The sequence below is a fragment of the Bos indicus genome, chromosome 25 (genome assembly GCF_029378745.1).
Source record: "Bos indicus isolate NIAB-ARS_2022 breed Sahiwal x Tharparkar chromosome 25, NIAB-ARS_B.indTharparkar_mat_pri_1.0, whole genome shotgun sequence".
NCBI classification, from domain to species: domain Eukaryota; kingdom Metazoa; phylum Chordata; class Mammalia; order Artiodactyla; family Bovidae; genus Bos; species Bos indicus.
In genome coordinates this window covers 4,066,325-4,088,481 of record NC_091784.1, presented here as the reverse complement: position 1 = coordinate 4,088,481, position 22,157 = coordinate 4,066,325, and the positions used below count along the sequence as shown (strand labels likewise).

The 22,157-nt window shown below is 46.4% G+C and overlaps 2 protein-coding genes across 2 annotated transcripts in view; both read left to right on the top strand.

The window, feature by feature from the left end:
• LOC139179692 (putative uncharacterized protein FLJ46204) overlaps positions 1-17,254 on the top strand; it is a 29,575-nt gene extending 12,321 nt beyond the window's left edge. Inside the window, exon 2 of the mRNA XM_070779542.1 lies at positions 1,212-17,254. Within this exon, the coding sequence (XP_070635643.1) occupies positions 14,860-15,834 (975 nt within the window). The 5' untranslated portion in view covers positions 1,212-14,859 and the 3' untranslated portion in view covers positions 15,835-17,254. The remainder of the gene's footprint in view (positions 1-1,211) is intronic.
• The window catches only part of TRAP1 (TNF receptor associated protein 1), a 49,058-nt gene that overhangs the window by 12,454 nt on the left and 14,447 nt on the right, over positions 1-22,157 (top strand). Inside the window, exons 2-4 of the mRNA XM_019987611.2 lie at positions 17,262-17,429; positions 18,205-18,287; positions 19,403-19,543. Coding sequence (XP_019843170.1) covers positions 17,262-17,429; positions 18,205-18,287; positions 19,403-19,543 — 392 coding nt within the window. The remainder of the gene's footprint in view (positions 1-17,261; positions 17,430-18,204; positions 18,288-19,402; positions 19,544-22,157) is intronic.

The following is a 22,157-nucleotide window of genomic DNA, read 5'->3' as shown; positions in this document are numbered from 1 at the left end:
CATTTTTCTTCTGCCGGGTTATGCACTTCTCCATGTTCTGCTATCACTTAATAGATGCTGGAGAGCATTCTGTATCAGTACATAGTTTCCTCAGTCTTTTTTTTTTTTTTTTTAATAGCCACATTATAGTAGTGTGCCCGTGTCAGGAGGCACCATCGTGTATGAGCCTTCCGTTGGTGGACATTTAGGTGGTTCCCAGGAATTTGCTATAGTATGTGGCCTTTCATCTCTCTTTATATTCAGGTTTGGCTGTATCCACAGAATAAAGTCCCAAAATGGACTTGCCAGATTAGAAGGTTTGTAATCTTGACCGATGTGGCCAGATCACCTTCCACTGTCCTCAAGCTGCTGAGTACTGTCCCCACAGGGTGACCAGAAGTACAGTCTGAAAAAGTAGTAGCTCTGCGGACTTCCTGTCATCTGAGCTGGTGAAGCTTAACCATGGTTTGAAGTAGAGCAAAATGCCAAAGCGGGGGCCTTCACTCAGGAAGTATTGATTGGGCTGTTCGGGGCCTGCCAGATTCCCTTTCCTGCAGCTCCTCCACTTCCCACCTGCAGGCCGAGCTACACCGAAGGCTTATCCTGCCCTCCCAGGCTTCAGGCAGAGCTGGCCCCTGGCCACGTTACATCCCACAGGCTGAGCCGTGGGGAGCTGCTCTGCTTAGGCTGGTTTCCAGAGGCTCGTGTGCATCTCTGTTTGCAAGTCCAGAGTGACCCAGCAGGGTGGCAGCTGGTGGTTAGCTCCCCACCCCAAAGTCTGTCTGCTTCCCTCCCTCTCCTCTTTCCTCCTTCCCACATCCTTCCCACCTCCCTCCCGTCCTTCCTTCTTTTGGTGAAATGCATGCCATCTAAAAAGGAATGCATGTAATACATCTGTGCCGTTTCTAAAAGCGGCATAAAGGAATCCCCATTGCCCACCTCAGGAACAGACGCCACCTTCCCTCAAGGGCACTGTGCGCCCTCCCTGGTATGTCCCCTTCTCTCTCCCCCAGAGGTGACCGCTGACTTGAATATTCTGGATCTTATCCCCTTGCTTTTCATTTCTGCATATGTGTGTATATGTAGCTGCACATACATACACACAGTTTGTTGAAATCACACTGGGTATATTCTGCTGTGACTGTCTTGGGTCCGCGTCATTTTCGTAGCTTTATCGGGTAATGTGTGTCACCTGCTTACTCGGTTGTGTTACTGTGCCTTCATTTCTTTAGGTGTGATTCCTGCCGGAAGCATGTGTACTGTCGGATCGTTTGGTGTGCTCCAGGTGTTGTCTGTAAGATCCGCCCGTGGCACGTTCTAGAAGATTCCCTCACGTGAACGTGCTGCCTCTGGTTCCTCCGTGCTTGGCACAGGCATGGGGCTACTGCTCGTGCAGGGCTTCTGGAGACGTGTCCTTGTGCGTTTCCATAGGGTGCGTGACTCATTGGAGCTGCTGCATTTAGGGCCTGTGTTTTCACTCCACACTTGACTTCTTCAGAGTGAATCTGGATTTACATTCCATCAGCTGTGCTGTATCCTCACCAGAGCGTGGCATTTCCAGGTGTTTTAAATGTTTGTCAGTTTGATGGTTATGAAATGATATTTCAGTTGCGATTTTAACTGCCTTTTAATGGATTGCTAATAAAGTTTTTTTTTTATGGTTTATTGGCCATATTTCCTTTTCTGTGAAATGCTGTTTATATTTCATGTTTTTTTGCTCCTATCTTTTTCTTCTTGATTGTAAAGAATCTACCTGTAATGTAAAAGACCCAGGTTCAATCACTGGGTCGGGAAGATTCCCTGGAGAAGGGAAGGGCAACCCACTCCAGTATTCTTGCCTGGAGGATCCCCATGGACAGAGGAGACTGGCAGGCTATACAATTCACGGGGTCGCAAGGAGTCAGACATGACTAAGCAACTAACACTTTCACATATGTATTATTTATGGGTGCTAATCTTTTATCAATAATACTCTTTGTCAGTTGTTGCAAATGTATTCTCCTAGTTTGTAGCTCACCATTTCACTCTCGGCTGGATGTTTGTTTTTCAGAGGGAGATGGAGTTTTTTGTTTGTTCTGATGAACAGAAGTTTTTAATTTTAACTTTGTTAAATACCAGTCTTTTCCTTTATGAATTATCTCAGTGTTCTGTGAATGAAGGTGCGTGGGTCAAACTAGACGTACTATTTTTGTAAATAAAGTTAGATCAGAGCATGGATATACCCATTCTTTCATGTGTTATCTGTGACCAGTCTCCTGCTGCAGCAGCAGAGTTGAGCAACGGGACTCAAAACTCCTAAAATATTTACTGTCTGGCCCTTTAAAGATATCTGCTTTTTCTATGAGAGTCGTTCCCTAATTTCTACCAAATGGAAATGGATGAGCAAGTCTGTCAGCACCTTTTTTCCATCAGCATCTTCTTTTTTTAATATTTCTTTTTATTTCTTTTACTTGGCTTTGCCAGTTCTTAGTTGTAGCACGTGGGAGCTTTGCTTTTCCTTGTGCGTGCGGGGTCTTTAGTTGCAGCATGTGGGATCTAGTTCCCTGACCAGGGATTGAACCCGGGCCCCCTGCGTTGGGAGTGCAGAGTCTTAGCTACTGGACCACAAGGGAAATCCCAGAAGCCTCTTATTTGCAGCTTTTATATTTCTCTCTCTTGGTAAACTTTCTCATGGATTTCATTTTCCAGATTAGCAAAGAGCTGCAAACTAGCCATCACAGGCTAATTCTGGTTATAAAACAGTTTTGTTTGGTTCGAACATTTTAAAAAAGTAAATGCAAGCGTTTAAAGTCAGATTTGACATGGATATTTGAGTTTCTGATTTCTTTTGAAAAATGAAAGGTTCAGAGAGTCTTGGCCTGCGCGCAATGTGCCCCTTTCTGCGGGCGGAGGTCGCTGCCTCTGCAGATGCCGCCCTTACAGCTGTGCTCTCGGTCGCTCCTTTATCCCAAGCCCGTCACTACCATTTCTTTTGCTGCATTATTGTTTTGTGTAGTAGAGTTAATTATATTGATTGACTGTTTACAGGCCTGCTTCACTTTACAGCGCTCTGCTTGGTTGCATTTCACAGATGATTGCGTTTTCTACAGATTGCGGATCTGAGGCAGCCCTGCGCTGAACGAGTCTGTCAGCGCTGCTTTCCGATAGCATTTGCTTGCTTCATGTCTGTGTCTCCCGGTATTTCAGACCTTTTCGTTATTTTTATATTTGTTACAGTGATCTGTGATTTTTGATGTTTTGCTCTTGTAATCGTTTTAGGGTACCACAAACCACAACCTGTATAAAGTGTGGCAAAATGCTATCAATAGCATCACGTACTACAGAGAACCCTTTGTGAAAGGGAGAGGTTGAGAAATCGCCACAGGCACTCCAGCTTTTAGCACCCACCACCCTCATCAGTCAGCACCCACCGACGGCAGAGCAAGACCTCCACCAGCAAAGAGATTGGGACTTGCTGGAGTCTCAGATGATGGTTAGCATTTTTTAGCAATAAAACATTTTTCAATTAAGGCCTGTACCTTGTGTTTTTAGACGTAATGCTGTTGCACACTTAACAGACCACAGTATAGTGTGAACATAGCTTTTATATGCACTAGGAGACCCCCAAATTTGAGTGACTTTATCCCGGTAGTTGCTTTATTGTAGTCGTCTAGAACTGAACCTGCAGTATCAAACCAGCCTTGCATCTTTGAGATAAACCTGCTTGGTCATGATGTATCATTTTTATGTATTAATGGGTTTTCCTTGCTTGTATTTTATTAAGGACCTCCATGTCTGTGTCCATGAGGGGTATTGGTGTATTATTATGGTGTGTGTGTCTATGTGATGTCTTTGTCAGATTTTGATATCCTCAAAAATTGAAGAGAAGCAGTTCCTTGTTCTGTTTTCTGAAACTTTGTGTAAGACTGGTGTTATTTCTTCCTCGTAACTGAGAGAATTCAGTAGAAATTCAGGGCTTCTGTAGAATTTGTGACAGTACCCTTCACTCCTGTTGTTTATGATTGGTATTCTCTTCTTTCTTCATCAGTCTAGCTAGGAGCTTATCTTCTGTTGATCTTTGTCCAGAATCAACTTTGGCTTTGTTCATTTTCTCTATCACTTGTCTGTTTTCTACTATATTGATTTCTGCTCTTTGTCGTTTGCTCCTTTCTCCTGTGTTTGGGTTTAATTTTGTACTTCTTCTTTGTTGTTGTGCTTTAAGGTAATACCTCAGGCCGTCCGTTTTAAGCCTCTTTTCTAACATAAGCACTTAAAGCTGTAAGTTCCCTGCTACATGCTTCTCTAGGTGTATCCCACAACTTTTAATATATTGTATTTTCATTATCATTAAGTATTAAATTTTACCTAATTTCCCTTGTAATTTCTTCTTTGACCCATGGATCATTTAGAATGTGTTAATTTCCAGATAATTGAGGTTTCCTAGGTATTTTATTTTATACATATATATGCTGCTGCTGCTGCTAAGTCACTTCAGTCATGTCCGACTCTATGCTACCCCATAGACAGCAGCCCACCAGGCTCCCCTGTCCCTGGGATTCTCCACGCAAGAACACTGGAGTGGGTTGCCATTTCTTTCTCCAATGCGTGAAGGTGAAAAGTGAAAGTGAAGTCGCTCAGTCGTATCTGACTCTTAGCGACCCCATGGACTGCAGCCCACCAGGCTCCTCCGTCCATGGGATTCTCCAGGCAAGAGTGCTGGAGTGGGGTTCCATCGCCTTCTCCGATATACACACACACACAGACTTTTATTTTTGGCCTTGCTGGGTCTGTGTTGCTGCTCAGGCTTTTCTCTGGTTACGGGGAGCAGGGGCTCTTCTAGTTGTGGTGGGTGGGCTTCTCTTGTTTTGGGCTCTCGAGTGCGCAGGCTTCGGTAGCTGCAGCACGTGGGCTCAGGCGTGGCTGTTCTCTGGCTCTGGAGCACAGGCTCAGCAGTTGTGGGGCACAGCCTTAATTGCTCCGTGGCATTGTGGGATCCTCCCAGATCAGGGATTGAACCCGTGTCTCCTGCATTGGCAGGTGGATTCTTTACCCCTGAGCCAGCAGGGAAGCCCGATATTTTATTATTATTGATTCTAAATTAATTCTGTTGTATTTAGAGAGCTTACTCTGTATGATTTCGTTCCTTCTAAAATTTATTGAGACTCTGGCCCACTTTATGGTCTTTCTCAGTGAATAGACCATGTGTGCAGGAAAAGAATGTTTTCAAGAACTGTATTTTGCACTTGCTACGTATACAGTACTGGATGAATATCCATCAAGCAAAGTGTTTCATGTTGTACCGCGGATGATCTGTGTCTTGATTGGTTTTTTCGCTCTAGTTCTGTCATTTATTGAGCCAGGTGTCAGAATCTCCAGCTATAATTGTGCATTTGTGTTTTTTCTTTTGATTCTTTTAGTTTTGATTTCATTTATTTGAAGGTGTTATTAGGCAAATATGTTCATGTTTAAGTTTTCCTGATGAACTACATCTCTTTAGAATTTATTTAATTGGAAGATAATTACTTTACAATATTGTGATGCTTTTTGCCATATATCAACAGGAATAAGCCACGGGTATACATGTGTCCCCCCTGTACACCCCCCTGAACACCCCTCCCGGCTCCCTCCCCATCCCATCCCGCTGGGTTGTCCCAGAGCACCTGCTTTGGGTGCCCTGCTTCATGCATCGAGCTTGCGCTGGGCATCTATTTTACATGGTAACATACATGTTTCAGTGCTGTTCTTTCAAATCATCCCGTCCTCGCCTTCTCCCAGAGTCCAAAAGCCTGTTTTTTACATCTGTGTCTCTTTTGCTGCACTGCATGTAGGATCATCATTACCATCTTTCTAAATTCCATATATATTTGTTAATATACAATATTTGTGTTTCTCTTTCTGACTTCACTCTGTATAATAGGCTCCAGTTTCATCCACCTCGTTTTTAGAGAAATATCTGTTCTTTTGCCCACTTTTTGATTGGGTTGTTTGTTTTTCTGGTATTGAGCTGCATGTATCAGTATCAGTTCAGTCGCTCAGTCGTGTCCGACTCTCATGCACCCCCCTTTGCAGCACGCCAGACTTCCCTGTCCATCACCAACTCCCAGAGTTTACTCAAACTCATGTCCATCGAGTCGATGATGCCATCCCACCATCTCATCCTCTGTCGTCCCCTTCTTCTTCTGCCTTCAATCTTTCCCAGCATCAGGGTCTTTTCCAATGAGTCAGGTCTTCGCATCAGGTGGCCAAAGTATTGGAGTTTCAGCTTCAGCATCAGTCCTTCCAATGAATATTCAGGGTTGATTTCCTTTAGCATGGACTGGTTGGATCTCCTTGCAGTCCAGGGACTCTCAAGAGTCTTCTCCAACACCACAGCTCAGCTGCTTGTGTATTTTGAGGATTAATTCTTTGTCAGTTGTTTCGTTTGCTATTGTTTTCTCCCATTCTGAAGGCTGTCTTTTCACCTTGCTTATAGTTTTCTTCGTTGTGCAAAAGCTTGTAAGTTTAATTAGATCCCATTTGTTTATTTTTGTTTTTATTTCCATTACTGTGGGTGGGTCATAAAGGATCTTGCTGTGAACTGCAGCTTTTATCATTCTGATACAGTCTTTTTTTTCCCCTGGTAATACTTTCTATTTTGCAGTCTACTGTGTCTGATCTAATGTGGCCATGCCCACCTTTTTTATCCATATTTTTACCTAGCATTTCTTTTTTTTTTTTTTTTTCATTTATTTCCTTTCCAAAAGGAAAACGAGTGCACCGTACAGCATGTGGGATCCCACCCAAGGATGACCCCCGCACTCTCTGCAGTGGAAGCATGTAGTCTTGGACCACCATGGACCACCAGGGGAGTCCCTGTATTTTCTATTTTAAGTGATTGTTTTGTGGTGGTAGTTTAATCACTAAGTCTTACCCACCTCTGTGACCCAGTGGACTGTAGCCCGCCAGGCTTCTCTGTCCATGAGATTTCCCAGGCAAGAATACTGGAGTGGGTTGCCATTTCCTTCTCCAGGGCATCTTCCCAACCCAGGAATCGAACCTGCGTCTCCTGCATTGTAGCCAGTTATTTTGTGAACAGTGTATAATTAGGTCTTGCTCTATCAGTTCTGACAATCTTTGCCTTGTAATTGGAGTGTTTAGTCCATTGACTTAAAATGTATTTATTGCTAATAGTCAGGCTTATCTCTCTTGTTGTTATTTGTCCCTTCTCATTTACCCCTCTCTTCTACCTTTCCTGTAGTCTTTTGGATCAAGTAAATATTTTTTAGGATTCCATCTTGGTTTACTAATGCTTTTTTAGCTATACCTCTTTGTGTCATTTTTTGGGTCACTCTGGACAGTGTAATGTTTCTCCATAGCTTCTCATAGTCTGTTTAGAATTAGTATTGTAATGCACCGTATAGACTGTGAAAACCCTGCAACAGTATAGGTGCATTTCTTCCTTCCACCCCATCCTTTATGTTACATTTGTTATATGCACTGCATGTACGTATGTTATAAACCCCACAAGACCGTGTTTTTAATTTTTGGTTTAAACTTTGGTAAAATAGTGTTTTAATTTTTGTATATATTATATACTTTTAATTTATTTTCATTTTGGCTTTAAACATTGGTAAAACAATGTTTTAATTTTTGTATGTATTTTAAAGAAACTAGAGGAAAATTCTTTAGTGTTTACCTAGGTTACTATTTCTGACGTTCTGCATTCTTGTTTGAGGATCCAGGTTTCCGTCTCATAGCATTTACATCCAGCCTGAAGGACTGTAGCACTGCTTTAGTTCAGGTCTGCTATTTATGACCAGATGCTGTACCATTGGCCTTCAGCCTCCATTATTTCTGTTGAAAAGTTAGCTGTCATTCAAATTATTGTTTCCCCAAATAATGTCTGGGTTTTTTCTAGTTGCTGCCAAGATTTTCTCTATTTATTTTGTTTTCAACAGTCTGATTACAATGTGCCCAGGTGTCTTTCTTTGATATTATCTTGCTAGTGGTTCATTGAATTTTTGATTCTGTAAATTTGTCTTTGACCAAGTTTGGAGAAATTTTCCAGTTATTATTTCATCAGATATTTTTTCCTGCTCTATTCTCTTTCTCCTCTCCTTCTGGGATTCCAAATGTTAAACTCCTTTCTGTTGTCCCACATATGTCTGAGACCCTGTTCATTTATTTGTAATCTATTTCACCTTGAATAATTTCTGTCAATTTATTTTCAAGTTCATAGACTTTCCTCTGTTGTTTCCATTTGGTTGTTAAACCTCCTAGTTAATTTTTAAGTTTCAGATATGATATTTTCTATATGTAGGATTTCTGCTTGGTTTTTCTTTTATAGTTTATGTCTCTGAAATTTCTCATCTTTTATTTTGAGCATAGTTTGCTTTATGACACATAGTATTATAATGGCTGTTTTTTTATATATATATGAAACTTTTAGTATTTTATTCATTTTCATAGTTTTACAGTATTAGTAAAAATAAAGGCCATTATAAATAAGTATAAAATGGAAGTTGATGAAAAAATAACCCCAAGTCTTCCTTGACTCCCACCCTCCCACCAAAAAACTAGTTAGTATATGGCAAATATCCTTTTCACACATTATCTTTAGGCATATATTCACTTTGTAGTGGTGGATGGTTTAGTCGCTAAATCGTTTCTGACTCTGGTGATCTCATGGACTGTAGCCTGCCAGGCTTCTCTGTCCATGGTGTTTTCCAGGCAAGATTACTGGAGTGGGTTTATTATGGCTGTTTTGAAACCCATGTCCAAAAAAATAAAAAATAAAAATTAAACCTGTGTCCACCAGTCTTCATTGACTGACACTTCTCTTGAACAGGGATTACATTTTTCTGTTTCTGTGTTTGCTGAGTAACTTTTTATTGCATCCTGGACATTGTGGATGTTACCTTGTGGAATTTCTGGATTCTGTTATATTCCTCTGAAGGGTAGTTATTGTTTTAAAGGTGGATATTAACCTGGTTGGCCCCAGCTGCTAACATTTTCTCTTAGGCAGTGTTTGACTCGTTTTTCCTTAACTGGACTGCTTGCGGTTTGGACAGGAGATCAGCCAGAGACTTAGAATTATCATTCCCCAAATTGGAGGCTCCCTCTTTCTGGGATTTCCTCCCTTCACTTTCCATATATTCTGTGGTTTTCCAAATCTCTCCTCTGGTTCTTTAGGCCAGAAAAGTACACGTCGTGTGTGTTTTCTCTTAGAGTTTTAGCCACCCTTTGTTGAACCTGTGCTTATTCTGTGCTCTTACCTTTGACTGTCCAGAATCCCCTGCTTTGTTGACTCTCCAGGGCCCTCTGTAGTCTTCTTGTTCCTAAGTTCGTGGTTGTTATCCACCGGTTTGGTTGATAGGATACACGTCAGCCATACAGGAAGTGGCACTCCATGTAGTAAAGACAAAAGTGAAATTGCTCTTATCCACATCACACTTGAGAAAGTGGGAGATTTGGGGAGATGTAATTCCAGAAAAACGATCAGTGCATTTCTCACAGCTTTAAATAGTGTGCGTGTATCTAAAGTATGTAACTTAGATGCCATTATGAAGCAAAACCATAGTGAGAACTATGGCTGACGTATTAGAAAGATGGGTTTTTTAAAACAAAGCCAAAGAACATACCTCACGTGCCTTCCTTCGTGAGCCCCTCCTGGCAGGCGCGTTTTCAGTTGCTGCTTACTAGTTGGAATGGCCTTGCAGGATCACTGCCGCCATCTGTTGGCTGATTGAATGTGCTTCTGCTTGACTGTAGTCATGTTTTTGTTGATAAAAAGTTTCAAGACTTAAAAAAAATTCTTCTGCATCTGATGCTTTGGCGTATAGAGGAATATGGATGTTCTTGCCTTCAGAGAGTTTGACACTAAGCAATATAAGCTTGTTCCTGCCCTAATTCGGTGAGATGTTATATATTAAGAAAAAGTTGATAGAAGAAATTACACAAACTGGCTTGTAACAAGTTTTAAATTAGTGGCATGGGAAATAAGTGCTCTGATTTATAGTAGGGAGAGATTATTGTGTACTGGGAGGGAGGCCTGATGAAAGAGAGGGCCTCACACTGGGTCCTGAAGCAGTTCAGGTGGAAAGAAATGGCAGGTAGAGGAAGCAGCGTGAGCACTGGCAGATGTGTGTGTCAGATTCAGACTGTCTGTGCTTCCCATCCCGTGATCCCAAACCACCAAACAGATGAATATGCTGTAGCCTGACACTGAGGTTTGTGCTTTTTCCCTTAGGGTGTAGGGGGAGCGTGAGGACAGAGAGAGTGTTTGTATCTGGTTTGGGCAGGCTCATTGCGCTGTTGGTTTGTTCTTAAAATCACTGTAGAAAGTTCAGTTCAGTTCAGTCGCTCAGTCATGTCTGACTCTTTGTGACCCCATGGACTGCAGCTCCCTGTCCATCTCCAGCTCCCGGAGTTTACTCAAACTAATGCCCATCAAGTCGGTGACGCCATCCAACCATCTCATCCTGTGTCGTCCCCTTCTCCTCCCACCTTCAATCTTTCCCAGCATCAGGGTCTTTTCAAATGAGTCAGCTCTTCGCATCAGCTGGCCAAAGTATTGGAGCTTCAGCATCCTTCCTTCCGATGAACACCCAGGACTGATCTCCTTTAAGATGGACTGGTTGGATCTCCTTGCAGTCCAAGGGACTCTCAAGAGTCTTCTCCAACACCACAGTTCAAAAGCATCAATTCTTCAGCACTCAGCTTTCTTTATAGTCCAACTCTCACATCCATACATGACCACTGGAAAAACCTGAAGAAAGTTCAGTTCACCTGAAATCAGACCTGCTCTTGATAGTACTATAATCTTGGAATATAACGGAAAGTCTTAAAATCCTGGTTGAAAATATGGGTTGCTTTTTTTCTTTTTTCCCTTTTCTCAACTCTGAGGATTTATATTATTCCAGTCATAAACAACATATTAAATACTCAAAAATATTCTGAATATTAAGTGGAAAACAAAAGGAATAGGAAAAATAAGACATGGGAAATGTAATCGTGGAACAAGGAAGTCCTTTTCAAACAAAAAGATTAATTCCCTTAATATATAAACAGTTCTTACAAATCAATAAGGAAAAATGTAGTAGAAAATGATCAGAGGGTATCAACAGTCCATTAATGAAAAAGGAAATAGAAAATATTTAAAATATGAATAGATGTTCAGTCTTACTCATAAGAGAAATGTAACAGGAGAGAAATAGAAAAACTACAGTAAAATTTTTACCTGACTAATAAGCAAAGATCCAAAAGTTTCATAACAACGTCATCTTGGCAGTAGCATTTTGAAATATTTTTTATTTTGAAATATTTTGTACTTTACAGAGATGATATAGAAATAGTACTCAGTCTTCCCCTCATTTCCCCTAATATTAGTGTCTTTGATGGCCGTGGTGTAAGTACTGGAAACTGAAATAACATGGATACGGAGCTACTCAGCCATGTGCCCGTCTCACTGGGCTTTTGCTGGTTTCCCATTCATGTCCTTTGCTGGCCCAGGACCCTCCATACTGTGTACTTGTGTCTCTTCAGCCTGTGTTGTTCCTTCAGGATCGTGGCACTTTTGAAGAGTACTGGCCCGTTACTTTAGAGGGTTTCCTTCTATTGGAGTTTGGTGTTTTCTTGATTAGCCTGAGGTGGGTTTTGGTGAGAACACGACAGAAGTCAGGCTGTGCCCTCTCGCGCCACCAGGAGTTGCCGTGTGTGGACACATCTCCTTCCTGATGCTAATGACGACTGTGGTCGCTCAGTTAAAGCCGATCTGCCACTTACTGCACCGTAAAGTACCATTTCTGTCTTCGAAGCCGGGGCGGGGCGGGAACTCTGAGATTCTGCAGATGTTCTGTTCGCGGTGACCGCCCCTCAGCCGTCTGCACCTGTCGCTCGCCTGGTGGCAGTCGTCTGCTTCCACGGCCCCTCTTACTGCTGTCAGGAAGAGGGCTTCTCCTCCGCTTACCGGCTGTTCCTGCCGGCGTGGACTTGCGTCTGCTTTGTTCGCCTGCTGACAGTCCACCCCTGTCACTGTTGTCTGCCCAGGTTGTCCTGGGTTTCAGCACCGGGAGCCTGTGCCCTCCTGGCGTGTCCCATCACCACCTCTGGCACCCCAGGCATTCCCGGCTCATCCAGCGTGTTCTCCAGGGGCCTCAGTTCCTTCTGTGGGCGAAAGGCATTTGCACACTAGAGGTCTAGTGCCGGGGAGGGCGGCCGCCCGCCTGTCTGCCCAGGCTGCAGCACCTCCTGGGAGCAGGTCCAGGCCGGCCGCTCCCCTCGGCGCGAGGCGCGCTCACTGCTGCGGGGCGCTGCTGCCTCTGGGCCTGTCCCTGGACAGACTCAGCAGGTGCACGTGTGTGTGTTGTCACACACTTGTATGCACCTTGACGTTTATGTCTACGCTACACTGGTGCCTCCGCCTGCAGCGTAACAGGTTCAGCCTGGCCTCCCTGCCCTTGACTTGTGCTCACGTGCTTGGTCTGCTGCTGCTGCTGCAGTGATCCACGCTGTCCTTTCTGAGCCCAGCTTTACAGTGTACGCTTAACCCTTGAAGAGCCCAGTTTGAACTGCGAGGTCCCCTTATTTGTGGTTTTTGCCCGCTAAGTAGGTACTGCAGTACTGCACAGTCTGCAGCTGGGTGGAACCCACGAGTGTGGATGTGGTTGTGTTGGAGGGCCAACTGGAGGGCCATACTTGGGTTTTCAGCTTCACGGGGTTGGGGGTTTCTGTGCCCTTAACCCCACCCCCACGTGACTTAGGTGGGTTCTCTCAGGGCAGCTGTGTTACTCATCTTACAGTTGTGCGTGCTTGTTACTGTTTGCATTTCATTTTATGTTCTCCACACACTCTGGCTGCTCTTCACTATTTACTCTTTGGGTTTGTGAAACATGACCATGGTTCTGAGTCAGGAGGGAAAAGGATGCTCAGAAATGTCATTTCCCCTCAGCTCTGCTCCCTCATCTCCACCCTTCCTTTCTCCATTCTGTTCCCACCCATCTGTTACGGGTCAAATTGCAACTCCCCCAAAGATGCTGAAATTCTAACCCCAGGACTTGTGAACATGATCCTATTTGAAAATGGGGTCTTTGCAGAAATCAGTTAAATATCATTAGGCTGGGCCCTGATCCAATATGAAGTGTCCTTATAAAAAGGGGAATTCCAACCCAGGGGCAGACACGAACAGAGGAAGACACCGCCGTCTTCAAGCTGAGGTGCCCTGAGGCCCCTGAGGCTGGGGAGGGGGTAGAGCAGGTATCCCCCTGCAGCCCCGCCAGCACTTGGGCTTTATTCCTCCAGCCTTCGGAGCTGGGAGGCGGTAGACTTCTGTTGTTTCCGTGGCCTCGTTGGGGTGCTCTGCCACAACAGCCCCAGGAAGCAAACACCCCGGGTACCCAGTTTCTTGTGGTATAAATCGTGTGCCCCCAGAGACGTGTGCACACCCTCATCTGTGAGTGTGACCTTATTTGGAAAGAGGATCTTTGTCGATTAATAAGATGATGAGGTCATACTGGGTTAGACTGAGCCCCAAACCCAGTATAACTGGTGACTCAGGAGAGAAATTTGGACACAGAGGAGACCCCCAGGGAAGAGAGGCTGTGTGAGGACAGAGGCAGAGATGGGGGTGAGGCAGCCACGAACCCGGGCGAGGTGTGCACAGACTGTCCCTTGGGGCCCGGAGGACTCGGCCCTGCCGGCACCTTGGTTTTGCACTTCTGGCCTCTGGAACCAGGAGAGATGAAGTTTCTGTGGTTGTAAGCCACCCTGTCCCTTGTTATGACAGCCTTAGGAATTGAATACACAATCTCATTAGTTTCTGGTTTATCCTTCCTGTTGCTTTTGCACAAACGAGTGGGAACATGGATATTTCCCTGTATCTCCTTTCTTCCACGAAGGGTAAATGTGCAATAGATAACTCTTGATCACCTGGAGCATTATTTTCAACAGCACAAGACAGGAAACAGTTTAAACATCCATCAGTGAACACTAGTTAAATACTTACTCAGTGCAGTGGATTATTATTTGTTCATTAAAAGAATAAGCAGCTTTATATGTACTAAAACAGAGCAGTCACTAAGATGTGTTCTTTTTTAAAATGTTATTTATTTTTGGCTGTGCTGGGTCTTTGTTGCTGCAGGGGCTTTTTCTCTAGTTGTGGAGCGCGGAGGCTACTCTAGTTGTGATGTGCGGGCTTCTCATTGCAGTGGCTTCTCATTTCAGAGCACGGGCTCTAGGCTGCATGGACTTCAGTACTTGCGGCACGTGGCTCAGTAGTTACGGCTCCTGGGCTCTGGAGCACAGGCTGAGTAGCTGTACACATGCTTAGTTGCCCCTCGGTATGTGGGATCTTCCTGGACGAGGGATCAAACCCATGTCTCCTGCATTAGCAGGTGGATTCTATACCACTGAGCCACCAGGGAAGCCCTAAGATGTGTTCTTGATAAAAATATTTATGCACAGAAGACTGGAAATAAAATGTGCCAGTCATAATCCAACAGCCCCTTCCCCAGTCTGGGAGCAGGTTTAAAACAGGTAGTTCCTGGGGGTCTGAAAAGGAGAGGCGCCGTTATCCGCTGAATTGTTCAGTTTCGTGTGATTTCTGTTTCTTTGGGGGTAAAGATGGCTTACAACTGGGTGTGAGGGAATGTGACCTGTTCTTTCCTGACAGGACCAAGAGGCAGATGATGAGAAAAGGACCGAGGGTCCTTTGAGCAGGTCCTTTGAGGACAGGAAGCGGGGCAGGGCTGCCGTCAGGGCTCCTTCCCCAAGGTGGGCGGCTGCAGGCCTGCGGGCCGGGAGGAAAGGGTGCGCCCTGGAGGTCTGGGCTGCTGCTTGGTGGAGGGCCTGGAAGGCCAGCCTGAGGCCCATGGAGTTGGTGGGGTTGTGTTCAGGAATGATTCCCCTGAAATTGGAAATATCGAGATGGAGTTGGTGTCAGATGAAGGTGTTGAGTTTAAGAGACGGGACGGGTTGCATGGAACAGTGTGCAGGCAGGGGACCACCAGGAAGGCCAAGGGCCCTGGGCGCCGGGGAGGGCGGCGGGGGCTGGGGAGGCCGGGCCAGGGCCAGCGCACCCGCAAGCCCCTGCTGGAAGAGGGTGCCCTGGGGCACGCGCGCACACACACACACACACACAGTCATTTACACACACACAAACAGACACACACACACACTGTCCTTTTCACAGACACACACATACAGACACACAGACACAGCCGTTTACACACACACACACACACACTGTCCTTTACACAGACACACACAGACACAAGACACACACAGACACACACACACACTGTCCTTTTCACAGACACACACATACAGACACACACACAGCTGTTTACACACACACACACACACACTGTCCTTTACACAGACACACACAGACACAAGACACACACAGACACACACACACACTGTCCTTTTCACAGACACACACAGACACAAGACACACACAGCCGTTTACACACACACTGTCCTTTACACAGATACACACATACACACGCATACACACACAGACACACACTGTCCTTTATACACACACACACACAGACCTTTACACAGACACACACACAGACACACACACACACAGACACAGACACACACACACACACACACACACACACACACACACACACTGTCCTTTACACTGTCTTCTCTCTCTCTCTCTCTCTCTCCCTCCCCCCTTTCCTGAGGCCCCCGAACAGGGAGCGGTTGTTCGATGTAAGAATCTCTAAAATACTTTCAGTGTCCTCGGACTTATGTGGAAGCGTCAGGAACACAACCAGTCTGTGCTTCCAGGGCTGCCTCCCGTCTTCCTCCGGGGGTCTCCCATCACTCCCAATTCCAGTGGTCCAAGCGCTTGTACGTGGAGGGCGATGCTCCACGGAGAACTGAGTCCAGACTGCATCCTGAGGCCCAGTCCGGTCTCGCATCCATCACTGATTTCAGCCTGAAGTCCTCTCACTTTAAAGCAGAGGGTCCCCAGCTTTTGTGGGGAGCCAGGAGCGCTGTCCCTGGGAGGGGAGGCAGTGTGGGGTCACACAGTCTGCTGGCGTCGTACGTCCTGCGTCAGCACCATCTGGAACCACAGGGACCCCAGCAACCCTGCCTGGGCTGGTGCAGACTTGAATGCTGTAACCAAATGCCACTTAATTCCAGAAGAAATACCCCAGTTTTTTAGGGGGAACAGGTATGGATGATGTGAACAATGCAGCTAGGCCAGAGAATTAAATATTCAGACTATCTGGAAGCTATTTTCTAAGTTAGGGTGGTTTTAAAGATATTCCTCATAGAGGTAAAGGCTAAAGTGTGTTATCTGTAAATCCAAAAATAAGCTTAAAGAGAAGGCAGATATTTACACCTTGTAGGAATGTGGAAGCTGATAACGTTGATTTTGAAAGCCGAGTTACTTCTAAACCATTCCTTCCTGACTGCCACATGTGCGGAGTGTGTAACAGGCAGCTGCAGCTTGTCGTGGCCTAGACTTTGACACGGAGTGTCCTCTGTGCCTTGAGAGTGCCGGGCAGCGAGCCCCTTCCTCACAGCGCCGGCCCCCGGCCAGTGTCTTCAGGGTGCTGGTGAGGACTGGCTGCATCCTGCCCATTGGGTGCAGGGGCTGTGTGTTTCTGTGGTGTCCGGCAGCCACGCCGGGCCGGGGCTGCAGTGTCATGTTGGCGGGTTTTCCTTCTCCCCGCGCAGTGGTTCCTTGGTCCACTGTGCTGAACAGGAAGTTACTGAAAAGTAACTGGAGAGACACTGAATCCCATTCCTAGTTATGAGGCAGAGGAGATCATGCCCTGGTTTGCAGACTGTAAATACACTAATTTAAAAGACTCTGGTGGACAGGAGAGGACTCAATGAAGATTCTTTGGAAGACGACAGGACAGTTTTGGAACATGCACATCTAAAAATCTGACTCCCTCTTAGGGAGTATTTTTTCTCCTTTTTCCATGTTAGTTACACAGTAAGGAAGGCTGGCCTGTCATTATTTCTGGCTCTGGGAGGGGATGTGAGCATGAAGACACATGTGAGTTTGGTGGGTTTATGCACCAAATCGGGGGCGCACGTGGGAAGTGGGGTCAGAAGGTACCTCCCCATTCCTGCTGTTCTGCCCCGAGTTTTCTGTGTTCTTGGTATTTGCCACGTGTGGGGCGGTGTTGGCAAAACTACCCACTGACTACCAGCTAGATGCGCAGTGCTTGTCACTTCGGATTTCTCCAGGGTGACACTGGTCTCTGGAGCCTGCTTTGGTGTGAACAAATCAGGGTATTCTGTCCTGATGTCCTGTTAACTCTCATTCTTCCTCATGTTTGTCTTTTCAGGGAAACCAGTTCTGTGTCCCTGGAGGCCCCCAGCTCAGTCCTGGGGTCCCCCGCGAAGCCTGGCCTCGAGCTTCCACGTGGGACGGCCGTTCAGCTCCCAGGCTGCTGAGGACCAGGCGGAGGCGGGGCCCCTGCACTCGGTCATCAGCAGCTCGGAGGCTGTGCAGGGTGAGGCGTGGCGCAGGGTGGGGCGTGCGGCCCGGGGCCCCCGGAGTCTGCTGCCTCCCGAGGGGGTACTGAGGCAGAAGCAGTGCTTGAGGGAACCACGCACTCACTTCAGACGAAGGAAGGGCTTGGTTGGAGGGAGGGGTCCCCAAAACAATGCCTCCTGCGTTTCCGGCTTCCCTGGCGCTTCTGACTTCCATCCTGGCGCGTCTGGCGCCCTCTGGTGGTCACCGGGAGTTGGCGTAGGCGCCTGCACATCTGCTAATGATCACCAAGCTGACGGAAGCTCAGCACTCCCGGGACGTGTGGAGGGTGTGGAGGGCAGGCTCCGGAGCCTGTCCTGCCGCGGGTCCGTTTCTGGCTTTCAGATGAGACAGCAACAGAGTACTTAATGCTTGGGTTAAGAGGAGTGAGTTTTTCTCCTTTGCTTTCTAAATGATTAATCTGGAAACCACCGCATTCAAGAATCGAATCCGAGGTCTGGTTGTGGAGGCAGGTCGACAGCTTTTCCAAGCAGTGTGACCTGAGGACTGCAGGCTCCGGGGAGGAGGGTGGGTGTGGGCTTGTCCGCGCTTCTCGGGGAAAGGGAACCCTTGATCTGCTCTTTTGTCTGAGCCCAGATGCTTGGGTTTTTTGGGTTTTTTTTTCTTCTTTTGTTCACTGTTTTGAAAAATGTTTAAAACTCCTTATCTTAAAGATTTTTTTGAATGTCGCAAAGCATGTTCTCCTGTGAAAAAAGACGTTAACTTTCCTGGTTGTGTCTGTGGTTCGTTACTAGGTTCTGCTACCAAACACGAGTTCCAAGCTGAGACGAAGAAGCTCCTAGACATTGTTGCCCGTTCCCTATACTCAGAAAAAGAGGTGCGTGCCTGCTAATCACTCCCAGCGCTGGCTGGTTCTGTTCGCAAGACTGTTTCTGTGCTGTCCTGGGGAAATGCCAGCTAGTGGATTAGCAGTGAGAAGGCATTAAATTTGGACAGGTACTGATCTTGGCTACCAATGAGAGTATTCTTACTAAAATCCATTGGGGTTTATGGACAGATATATCCAGGTAATTCTTTGAGCCACAATGAACCTGGGAAGTAATGCATTTTGCTGTTAATTTAAAAGTCTCAGGTGTTGGTGTGGGGCCCTGCTGAGGTCCATTTCTGGGGTATTGCCCATGGGCTCTGGACCCCGGATTCACCTCCCTCGTCACCTGGCCTCACCAGCCACGGTCTGTGGGGCTGAAGGAAGAAGACCCCCCTGTGTGGAGCAGAGCAGCAAGGAGCGCCCGGGGCCTTTGTGAGGAGACAAAGCTGCTCCAGGCTGACAGGCCGTGGTGAACCATTGTTCCACGCTGGTTGTTGCTAAAATGCAGAGAATTTGAGAGGGGTAAAGCACAGCTTTCCAAAATGAAAGGACCTTCTAGGAAGTATGTCCAGGTCTTGTCCTGCTGAACTCCATCCCCAGGTGGCCCTGTGACATCCCGCTTCTTCTCTTGGGGCCAGGTCAGCCCTCCCATGTGCTGCGTCTGACTGTGAGTGGAGCTTTCTCAGAGGAGAAGAGCTGTGCACACCCGGGTCGGTCGTGGGGCCTCTGGCCCCCTTTTCTCCTGAACGTGGGAGGTCTGGTTTGTGGCAACCCACTAGATTAAGTGAAGCTGGTGAGCCCTTCCCGGAGAAGAGAAAATATGTTTTGAGGATATTTTGACATCCCTGGGCAAGAGTTGAGAAAGAAGTCATCTTACGGGCCCTTGAAGTTGGCAGTAACAGACTCCTAGCTCCAGGCTGATGCTGAGGAAGCAACAGTAGAGTCAGAGGTGACAGAAAGCTGGGCCAGGGGAACATGATCCACCTCCAGTCATCCTGCGGGGGGCTCTGGGGAAACTGGCTTTGAGGACGGTGGGAAGTCTTTATCTGGCTAAACGCTTCCCCCCAGCCGGTAACACTGCTGCAGAGGCTGCTAACAGACAGGTCTCATCTCCATTTACATAGGTGTTCATTCGTGAGCTCATCTCCAACGCGAGCGACGCCTTGGAAAAGCTGCGTCATAAGCTGGTGTCTGAAGGCCAAGCGCTGCCAGACATGGAGATTCACCTGCAGACCGACGCCGACAGAGGCACCATCACAATCCAGGTGCCTCCCCTGATGGGCCGGGAGACGGGCTGCCTGTCCGTCACGTCTCTAGGCTCCCAGTGGCCTGCTGACCACCTTGAACTGAATATAGTTCCCTGTGCTGTATACAGTAGGCCCTTGGTGTTTGCTCCTATATATTCCTGTTTGCATCTGCTCACCCCAAACGCCCAGTCCTTCCCTTCTCCACCTGCCCTGTCCTGTGGCAGCTGCAAGTCTGTTCCCTATGTCTGATTCTGTTACTGTTTCATAGATTTGTGTCTTGTCTTAGTCACATCTTGGTGATATTATAAGATAATCGTCCTTCTCTAATCTCTCAGTCCATCCGTGTTGCTACAGATGGCATTGTTTCATTCTTCTTTCTGGCTGAGTCACACTCCATCGTGTGTGTGACACACACGCCACATCTTTTCCATCCATCCATCGATGGACATTTAGCTTATTTCCAGGTCTTGACTATTGTGAACAGTGCTGCTGTAAGCATGGGGTGTGTGTATCTTCGTGAATTGGAGTTGTATCTGGATATATGCCCAGGAGTGGGATTGCTGGATCATGTGGGAACCCTGTTTTTAGTTTTGTGAGGAGCCTTCATACTGTTTTTCATAGTGGCTGCACCAATTTACATTCCCATCAACAGTGTAAGAGGGTTCCCTCTTTGAAGAGGAGCCCCATCATTCAAAGATAAGTACTGTTAACATTTCAGTATATGTCTAATAGGGTTTGTCTATATATCCAAACAGGTTAAAAAAGTTTTTTTGACCACTCTGCGTGGCTTGTGGGATCTTACTTCCCCTGGGATTGAACCCAGGCTCTCAGCATTGGGACCGTGGAGTCCTAACCACTGGACCACCAAGGAATTCCCTTAACAGATTTTTAAACCAAATAGTATTTTTTATGTAAGGTGACCCTTGAACAACACTTGGGTTGAGAGGGGAGGCCCTCCTCACAGTCTAAGATCCACACAGAACGTATAGTCTGTCCTCTGAATACCTGGTTCCTCCACGTTTGTGAGTCTTCCTCTGTGGTTCCTCTGTACCCACAGTTCTGCATCCAGCTGCTGCTGTTCAAGGGTCAGCTGTGCTCTTCACATTTTTGACCGTACTTTTATTGCATGTTCTTGTATGTTCTCTGGTACTGTATTTTAATCACAGCTGTTTGGATTAACAGTCTTACTGTAGACACAGCAATACTTTTGGTGCTATTACAGTTTAAGGTCATAAAGTTAGAAAGGCAGAAGTGGGGTTTATCAGGCGGTGGCCCTGAGGGCCATCACGTTCCCGAGGTAGCTGCTCTAGGCCCTACTGCCCACGTCTCTGGGGGGCGTCCACCCCTGTGGGCCCCTTCCCAGCAGGCCTGGCTCCGCCGCTCAGAACAGCCGCTGGTTTGTGATCTTCTGTCTGCTCCTCTCTGCTCTGTGCGTGTGTGCCTTTCTTGCCGGCCGCTGCTGCTGTTTTAAGAAGCTTTATTGAAGTATGTTTATGTACGATCAGGTCCCCCAGGTTCACGTGTTCAGGGAGTTTAGGCTAACACAGTCGTGGGCCCACCATATCACTGGGGTCGTCACCCAGCATTCCCCAGCCTTCCTAGCCCTCATCAGCACTGGCCTGCTTTCTGCGGCTGTGGTTTTCTATTTTCTATGGTCTCACATAAACACAGTTACACAGGAGGTGGTCTCTTGAGTTTGACTTTTCACTTGTCACAGTGGTTTTGAGAGTTCTCCACGCGGTCAGACAGATCAGTAGTTTATTCCTTTCTGTTACTGAGAAGTGTTCTGCTGTATGAAGGCATCACAGCTTCACCAGTCTCTTCACCAGCTTCTCCAGTGAGCACTGGAGATGATAGGGATCGAGCTGCCATGAATATTTCAGTCTTTGTGTGGACACATGTTTTCATTTCTTTTGGGTAAATACCTTGGAATAGGACTGCTGGGTTGTAAGGAAAGTGTCTGTTTAACTTTAGAAGAAACTGCCAAGCGTTGCCAAAAGCAGGTGTCCCATTTGCGTTCCTCCTGGCAGCACGTCCTTGACATGCTCGTCATTGTTGGTCTTTAATTTCAGCCATTTTAGTGAGCGAGCATTTTAGTGAGCCATTCCCTAATGGTTGGGGACCCTGGTGGCTCAGAGGTTAAAGCGTCTGCCTGCAATGTGGGAGACCCTGATTCGATCCCTGGGTCAGGAAGATCCCCTGGAGAAGGAAATGGCAACCCCCTCCAGTGTTCTTGCCTGGAGAATCCCATGGATGAGGAGCCTGGCAGGTATAGTCCATGGAGTTGCACAGAGTCGGACACGACTGAGCTACTTCACTTAACTTCACTTCCCTAATGGTTAAAGGTGCTTGTCATTCACATGAATCTTCTTTGTGAAATGCCTTTCAGATTTTTGCTCATTTTTAATCAGGTTGTTTGTCATTTTATTGCATTGTAAGTTCTTTGTATATTCTAGATTCAAGTCCTATATCAGATACACTTTGCAAATATTTTTCCCTAGTCGGTGACTTGCCTTTTTATTTTCTTAGGTAATGGCTTTTGAAAAGCATAAGTTCTTAGTGAAATGCAGTTTATCACTTTTATGTTTCATGCTTTTGGTGACCTACTGAAGAAGTCTCTACCTGTTCCAGA